The sequence below is a fragment of the Eulemur rufifrons genome, chromosome 10, assembly GCF_041146395.1.
Source record: "Eulemur rufifrons isolate Redbay chromosome 10, OSU_ERuf_1, whole genome shotgun sequence".
Lineage (NCBI taxonomy): Eukaryota > Metazoa > Chordata > Mammalia > Primates > Lemuridae > Eulemur > Eulemur rufifrons.
This window is the reverse complement of record NC_090992.1, coordinates 3,384,151-3,392,875: the sequence shown is the minus strand read 5'-3', so window position 1 is coordinate 3,392,875 and position 8,725 is coordinate 3,384,151. Positions and strand designations below refer to the sequence as shown.

The window sequence follows — 8,725 nt, the reverse complement described above, 5'->3', positions numbered from 1 at the left end:
AAGAATTCAAACACATGAAGCAGACAAAAATGAAATGGCTGAGCAAAATTAACTCTGGCTTTAGCAACTTCCCGTGGCAGGTGCAGCCTGGATTTGGGGAACTAAACCTACTGACAGCAACAGCAGGGCTATGGTTTTGGTTTTTGTTTTTATCTGAGGCCAGAAGAAGATTTAACTTCAAGAAATCTGTTAAAAGCAAAACTCAGAGGCTTTGAAGGTTGCGTGGCCCCTAGCAGCTGATGTGAAATGGTTTCAGGCCTCGCTGCAGAGGGGTGGGGGCGGGCACCTCCCTGCTCCCTCCTCAGTTCGGGGTCTGCACCCTTGTGGGCCTTCCCTGCACAACAGTGCACACCCCCTTCGCCTCCCCCACTCTCCTTTGGGCACAAAAAGGACATTGTTTCACCCAAGACTGGCCCAAACCACAAACACACTTCAAACTTCAGGCCAGCCCAAGCACACATTGTCCCTCCACACCAGCAGTCTTGCAAACCCCGACCAAATTTGACAGATGCTTATGGAAAGAATTTATCTGCCTGCAGAATTGCCCAGGGTTACTTTGGGGGTCATTTCTTACCCAGCACGAGCACAAAGCAGATTGGCACCAGGGCTTCCACTGGCGCCCAAGGTTCATCTCACACGTAGGCACACAATGCCCAGGAATACTCAAGCACACATCTCTGAGGTGGGAGATGCATACAGACGGCGCTGTATTTAGCAGGGCAGGGGCCCAGGGGGCCTCCACGGATTTCTGGAAACCATGGATAATTTGCCATTTTCCTTGCTCTGTCACTGAAAGACCCCTCTGTTTCCCCCCTCCTGCCTCGTTTCCCCCCTCCCCACTCCCCCTTCCACAACTGTCATGGGTCATCAGTAAAGAAAATAGGGAACTGTTTCTCCTTGCCAACCCCACCCTTCTCTTATACGGAAACGCTGCTGTGTATCTGCGGCTGTACTTGATGCACTGAGAGAACTCACGAGCCTGTGTCCCCATCGTCCTTCATCCCTTCCTCTTTAGTAACTGCACCTTTTTCTTCCTTAAAAAAAAAAAAAAGATGACAACTTTTTCTTTCTAAAATGCCACCCACAAAACCAATGCCACCCCTCCCCGCAGGTAGCTCCAGAAAGAAAATGATAACCAAAGTCTAGCAATTCTGTTTAGAAAGAGTGGCCCTCTCCATAACTTTGTGCAAAATTTCCCATCAAGCTGCCCCTGGGGACATCGGTGTTGCCCGGTGGCCTTATAAGCTCAGTGCAGTGCACCTCCCCGTCCCCAGTACCTGAGTGGCTGAGTAAGGTGCCAGCACCATTCACCTCTCCTATCATAAATTGCAGCTTCGTGTGTACTATTAAAAACAACCGAAAACCCCACTTTGCCTTGCGACACCACAAAATTGGACCTACATATAGGTGCCACAGCACTCTTGAAATTAATAGTCTATCTAACCAATTGGAGGGGATGGAGAACGATCAATGTCAGGCAAAACAATTTGGGGAGGGAAGTACAACATGTGCTGGTGTCTCCTCCCCCAACCCATTTAGATTATCATCCCAGTCCTTGTAATTACAGGACAATAACCTCTCAGCCTTAAGTGTTTCTGATAACTAGCAGGGAAGCCATTTGGCTCAGCCTTGCACCCACAAAAAGGCTGGAAGCCCATGGACACTAACTCCAAATAAAGTCACCCACGTGGTCACTGACACACTGGCAGGGTGCAGGAAGGTGTTCAACCACAAATCTAAATCTGGAGCCATCCAGGATCTGCTGGCCCGTAGGCACTGCAATTTGATGTCCTTTTAAAATCCTGAAAATGTCTTACGAACAGCAGACTGCTTTGTATTTTTGTGTTGGCCACATTAATTTATTATATGTAAATCTTTAATTTACCACCATTTTCTTCATTAAAAAACAAACAAACAAAACAAAAACAAGAATCTCAAAAGACCCTAGAGGCATCCAATGTCTTCCTCTCCAGGTCCTCTCAATAAGGAAGGGAGATCACCCCTGCTGGTCCCACCCGGATCCTGAGTCAGATTTCCAGGGCAGCCTGAAACAGGTGTGCCCCTTCTGGCCCCTGACTGCCTTTCAGGGTCCTTCCCTCGCCTCCCTCCCTTAGTTGTCATGGGAGGAACCTCCGTCTTGATATCACTCGAAGCACCTCCGAGCTGTCACATAAACGTGCCCAATCTGCCTCAAGGACTTAGACAAGCACAGGACAGCCAGGTGGGTGCTAAAGCAACATATGTATTCCAATATGGATAAATCAGCTCTAGGTATTAGTCAGTAGTGACTTCAGCAGTGGTCCAGATTTCCAGAAAGTCTGATTCCAAGAATCCTGAGTGGGGCCCCCCAACATTACTACCATCCCAGGTAACAATAGTGTCAGAAACTCTGAGCCCCTGGGACCATCTGCCCCACCTACTCACCCCTGCCCCCCAGCAGACTGGCAGCTGGATGTCTCACACGTCGTCGGGCAGCCAGAACACCTGGGCAGTGCCGGCCATCTCAGCGCCTGCTGCGGCTGAATTTATTGCATGCCCACATCACCATCTATTGTGCTGTGGGAACGAGGTTTCCACTAATGTGCTCATGCACTAGGCTTGCGGGGATTTGGAAAGCAGGAGAAACTTCCATCTTCCCCAGTAAGGATATATATCCTCCCAGAAGGGGCCCAGCCTTGTTCTTGTGAGTAGAAGCTCTGAGCCTCTTAAGCTACCCCCTCTCTCTCATCCTGCCAGGGCCCAGCTCCATCCTCAGTGGATCATTCATAGGAGGGGCCCCCAAGCCCCAGATGCACTTATGAAAAGCACAAAAGGCAGGCACTAATGTCCAGGGAGGGGCTGCTGCATGCACTGCCCAAGGGCCAGAAACAGGCAGAGCAGGGCTAAGACCAGGTCTCTAAGGTTCAGGCAAAGGAGGGAGACGATGGCAGAAGAAAGCACAGACCCACTGCTAGCTCATAAGATGTCTTTGCACACATTTGGAAAGGTGCCTTTGGGCAGATGTAGCCCACATCAAGGTGCACAGCTTGGTGGGTAGAGAGGCTAGATTTTAGCCCTCACCTGCCCCCTCCTCCAGATGTCCATGTACAGCAAACCTCTGGAACAACTGTTAAGTAACAGCCCTGGAGAAAGCAGCAGCAGGAGGAGACAGAGAAGAAAAAGAAAGGCCACATGGCCATTCAAGGCACACCACAACTGCCTCTTACCCTCTTCCACTGGGTCCACACAGAAGACCCATTTAGACGGGCCCCCATATCACTACTATAGTCACCCCCAACACTCCTTCTGTCTAGATTGTCTGTTCACACCGCTTCCATCCTTCAAGGTCTTTGGAGCATTCTTCTGCCAAGAAGCCTTATCTTTGGGAGGTGCACAGTGCTCTTTAGATCTGTTCCTTAATGGCCCCTTAACATGTCTCTGGGCCAGTGGCTGGTCACCTTTCTACAGCCACACCTCCCCTCCTTCGAGACTACAGGCCTGCCTGGCGCTCCGCAGAGCCTCTGGCACCGGCAGCATGCAGCAGGGCGCGCAGCGTGTGAGTTGATCCAGTGTGGTGGAAGAACATGGAGTGGGGGCTGAAAGGACTCCTGAGTCTGGTCCTAGTTTGACCCAGTGATCCCTCGGGTAACCTGGAAAAAAGACCTCCCCATCTCCTGCCTCAGCTCCCATGCATGAGGTGCAGTGGCGGGATGAACTAAGGGTTCTGTTGGCACCAAACCTTGGCTTGTAAGACTCAGAGAAGGTGGCCCCCATTGGCCAGGTTCATCGTCCCCGTCACCCCTGTGTCCACCACAACACCTGGACCACAGCCGGTAATCAACACGGTCTATGGGTTGCCGCAAAATAAAACCAGAATAAGTCTCTATGCTTTGGCAACTTGAGCATTTAACCTGATGTTTTATTTACAGAACCACAGACACTAACCCTGGCCAACTCAAGTGGAACATCCCCACCAGGAAAAGGCCGAGTGTGGGAGTTCTCATGCAATCAGTGGCAGGGCTGGAGAACCAGGCTCAGAAAAGGCAGAGGGAGACCAGAACCACAGCTGAGGGCAGGGCCAGGGAAGAGTTTAGTCAGGATGCCCACTGGCTCCTGGCCACCTCTACCCCCTCACCCCACCCCCCACCACTGGCTCTTCCAGGTTGTTGCCATGACACAAGTGACCTCTGAGCCTGAATTCCAAGTGGGGCATCTGATTGACTATCCTTAAAACCACAGGGCCACACCCTAACTGTTAGGAATGGGGAGGGGGTTGTCGTGCATTCAAATTCCTCAATAGGAAAGTTCTTCGGGCATGAGGCAGCAAAAACATTGATAAATACCTTTTCCATTGACCCTGGCTAAACCAATTTTCTCCTCCAGGTATTTGAAAAAGAGGTTGTAGTGGGTTGAATCGTGGTCCCTCAAAAGATATATTCATCCGGAACCTCGGAGTGTGACCTTATTTGGAATAAGGGTCTTTGCAGGTGGAACTCAGGTAAGGATCTCAAGATCATCCTGGATTGGCCAGCCCCAAATCCAATTGCAAATGTCTTCACAAGAGACAGGGAAGGCAACATAAAGAAAGGAGGCAGAGACTGGAGGGTTCTGGCCACAAACCAACAAATAGCAAGGGCTGCCAGGAGCCCCCAGAAGCTAGGAAAGAGGCATGGGATGGATTTTCTCCAAAAAGGAGCCAACCCTGCTGACACCCTGATTGCAGACTTCTGGACTCCTGAACTGTGAGAGAATAAACTTTTGTTATTTAAGCCACCCACTTTGTGGAATTTTGCTATGGCAGCCCAAAGAAACAAACACAGGTCCCAGAGGTGTCAAAGGCCAGGCCGGAAGGAGTGCACTAGGGCCATGGGGAAGCTGACACAGGGAGAAAAACAGGCCTGAGGCAGAGAGAGGACCCCCAGCTGCTGCTGGCTCACAGGAGTCCCCAAAGCCCTGGAGTTCCTGAGATGCCCCAGTATCCATCCAACAATCACCCTTGCTTGCATAAGCTGGTTGAAGCCACTTTCTGTGACTTCTAAAATCTCAAGACCTTATATCTGACTGTCCCTATCCTTTCCCACAGGTCAGGGGTACATCCGGGTGTAGCAGGGGAAGGGAGCAGGCTCCGTAGAGTCACCCAAGCCAGAAAGCAAGAGCTGGTCAGTAACCCAGGCGGGCACTGCCTCTAGACAGCACGCCTCCACAAAGCAGCCAATGCCCAGGTGGCTCACAGGGCCACAGGCCTGGCACCAGGCCTGAAGCCACCACCCGGATATCATGAGGAGGGGGCCAGAACTTTGCTGAAAGATGCTCATTTTGTTTTGAATACCCCATCCCACAATCTGGTGCTGTTCCTTAATGACTGTTTCCCCCCAAGCATGAAGGTGGGGGATGTCTGGGCCTCTATTGCTTCAGGGTGAGGGTTGGTGACCAGACAAAAGTGACTCTAGACATGCAGAATGAGGACCTGCTGGAATAGGCGAGTTCATGACAAAGGCAAGAAGGAGGCTGTGGGAAGCGGTTCCACTATATGCTGTCTGCCCATGGATTGGCTCTCTCCGGCCAGGAAAGACGGGTCCCCTTGCCAGCCCCCCCTGGGTGGGTTGCAGAGGCTGCAAGCACCGCTCCAAGGGGCTGGGCCAAGGGAGTCCTCAGGGCACAGAGGAGGACAAGGTCTCAGGGGTGCTTGAGGGAAGGGGGTTCTTACACTTCTGATACCTGAAGAGTCCAGGGTGGAAGGAGGGGAAAGACGGGAAGGGTGAGGTCAAGACAACCCAACCTGGGAAATCGCCTGGTCCCTTTCTCCACACTCCTCTCCTTGTCCCCCAGGGGAAGGTCAACATACTCTTTCCTCTGCTTCTTCATCGACCTGGGCGGAGCAGGGACGCCCATGCCGTCCCTGTGCTCTGTGGCTCTCGCGGGGCCACTCTCCTGTCCACCTGAATATGGTTCCTCCCACCCCGTTCCGAGGACCCTGCACAACACAACCGTTTATTGGGTGCTCTGTTACAAAAGCACCCTGCCGAGTGTCCCGGGAACATCGGCGTCTCCTATCATCCTCCACGGGGTAAACGTGTGTCCCACTTTATAGATGGGGAAAGTGAGACTCAGAGAGGTTAAATCAGTTGCCCAAAGCCCCGCGGCGGCTCGGCAGCTGGAGAGGGGATGCGAGCCCAGACTCCTAGCCGGCCGCAGATTTCCGCGACTCACTGCGCGGCTCGCACTTTCCTGCTCGCGCCCCGCCTGCCCGTCCCTCCCCGCGAGGGGCGCCCGGCCCCGAGGAGCGTGCCTCTGCGGCTAATCGCCGCCGCCCCCGCCTGCGTCTCCCCGCGACGCCGCCGATTGGCCGGCGGTAATTACGGGCACACTCCGGGAGGGGGAGGGACGAGGGCGGCCTCCCGCGAGCATAAATTATGCAAATACCCCGGCGCCGCACGGGGCTGACCTGCCGCCTCGTTCCATTCACCCCGGCTGCCGCGGGGCGGAGGTGGCAAGGGAGGGGGGCACCCATTGTTGCGCCGGGTACTTAAGGGGTCCTGAGGCCGGTCGTGTGCCACACTCGGTGCTCACACGAGCTGATCTCATCGCCGGCGACATCACTCGGGAGACCCGCCGGGCGCGTGGCCCGTGCAGGCGAGGCGAGGAGGCGAGGCCAAGTTCCCCGTGCGCTCCTGAGCCCTCCCAGGCCCTCGCGCCCGGGCCGTGACCGTAAGTGCGCCCTGGTGGCCTGCCCCGTCGGCCCAGGCTCCTGCCCTCCGAGCGCCTTCCCATCCGTCGGTCGGTTCTGCGCAGCGCAACGATGCCCGCCCCTCTGGAGACCACCTGCCTCTCAGACCTCGACTGTGCCAGCAGCAGCAGCGACCTGCCGGGTTTCCTCACCGACGAGGAAGACTGTGCCAGGCTCCCGCCGCCAGCCTCCGCCTCGGGGTCGCCTGCGCCGGCCCGCAGGGGCGCGCCCGGGACCTCTGGGGCCTCCGACGTTCCCGGGGCGCAGGACGACGAGCAGGAGCGGCGGCGGCGCCGGGGCCGGGCGCGGGTGCGCTCGGAGGCGCTGCTGCACTCGCTGCGCAGGAGCCGGCGCGTCAAGGCCAACGACCGCGAGCGCAACCGCATGCACAACCTGAACGCGGCGCTGGACGCCCTGCGCAGCGTGCTGCCCTCGTTCCCCGACGACACCAAGCTCACCAAGATCGAGACGCTGCGCTTCGCCTACAACTACATCTGGGCTCTAGCCGAGACCCTGCGCCTGGCGGATCAAGGGCTGCCCGGGGGCGCCGCCCGGGAGCGCCTCCTGCCGCCGCAGTGCGCGCCCTGCCTGCCCCGGCCCCCCAGCCCCACCAGCGACGCGGAGTCCTGGGGCTCCGGAGCCGCCGCCTCGCCCTGCGCCGCTGCCGCCTCGCCACTCTCTGACCCCAGTAGCCCCGCCACCTCCGAAGACTTCGCCTATGGCCCCGGCGACCCCCTTTTCTCCTTCCCAGGCCTGCCCAAAGACTTGCTCCACACGACGCCATGCTTCATCCCTTACCACTAGGCCTCTGTAAACACCATGACCTTCCGCCTCCCTCACCCAGCAGGCAATAGATGGGGCCCCAGCTGCGGCCCCCACTCTAGGCGGACGGAGGAAGGGGGGCTTTAAACAGGTGGGGGATACCTGAGCAGCTAGTGAGGTCCCGCACCCTCTCCGAGGCTGTCTCTTGGTCTGCTTCTCCAGCCCTCAGCCCCGGGCCCCTCCTGCCCGCCCCTAGACGGCCTTTCCTCTTGCACTTTCTGAACTCCACAAAACCTCCTTTGTGGCTGGCTCGGAGCTGACCCCAGCCACCACTTCAGTGTGATTTAGAAAAGGGACAGATCAGCCCCTGAAGACGAGGTGAAAAGTCAATTTTACAATTTGTAGAACTCTAATGAAGAAAAACGAGCATGAAAATTCGGTTTGAGCCGGCTGACAATACAATGAAAAGGCTTAAAAAGGAGAGACAAGGGCGGGCTTCATGCATTATGGATCCCGCCCCCGCCGCTGCAGCGCGCTCCAGGAGGAGCGAGACTTGCTTGGCTATTCAGGCACTGGGCTGGAGAGTGCTTTAATTTATTCAAGATGCTTCATTCATATGAAAATGTATTTTTGTACATAAAGAGTTTATTCTATTATTATGAGCTATCGAAGTTTACATTTTTGTACCGCAGATGCTTCGTGTAAATAAAAACTAAGTGAAAAATAAGTCACTAAGTTTCTTGCCTAACGTTAGTGTCTCTGGGGCTTTTCTTGCCTTCCGCGGTGGCTCAACCACTAAAGTGAAACACTATCCCCGCCCACCTCCAACCCCTCCAGCCCGGTTTCAAAAACAATTACAAAAATAAGACGCACCTGATTTCCACCAAGAAGTGGATAAAGACAGGCCAGGGCGTTTGGGATCCATCATTTCCTTTCACCTTGTAAACACAAGGGAGATCTTTCAGGCTCCCCGTAAGCCAATTAAGACTTTTTAGCGGGGAATTAGCCCCGGATACACAGCTACCTGTAGAGGTAGGGGCGGTGGGAGAGTCTTTCTTTTGAGGAACTCCACATCAGCTGGCTCCGTGTTTCAAAGAGAGGGGATTAAAAAGATCAATACAGTGTGACCACTGGTTAGGAAGTCCCAGTGACAGGTGGGCCAAGGCTAGCGAGCAGAAGGGTCCACTCTTATAACAGCCTATTTAGAAGGGGAAATTGATTTGTAAACAATGCCTCCAAATTGTTGTCCATTGAGTC

The 8,725-nt window shown here is 54.9% G+C and overlaps 1 protein-coding gene across 1 annotated transcript; it reads left to right on the top strand.

Annotated features, from left to right (window-relative positions):
• Window positions 1-6,531: 6,531 nt before the first annotated feature.
• NEUROG1 (neurogenin 1) lies at window positions 6,532-8,184 on the top strand. Its single transcript, XM_069484065.1, has one exon. The coding sequence runs from the start codon at window positions 6,779-6,781 to the stop codon at window positions 7,508-7,510; it is 732 nt and encodes a 243-aa protein (XP_069340166.1). The 5' UTR covers window positions 6,532-6,778; the 3' UTR covers window positions 7,511-8,184.
• The last annotated feature ends 541 nt before the right edge of the window (window positions 8,185-8,725 follow it).

Coding starts and splice junctions, on each gene's coding strand:
- NEUROG1 (XM_069484065.1), top strand. CDS start 6,779: ATGCCCGCCCCTCTGGAGACCACCTGCCTCTCAGACCTCGACTGTGCC.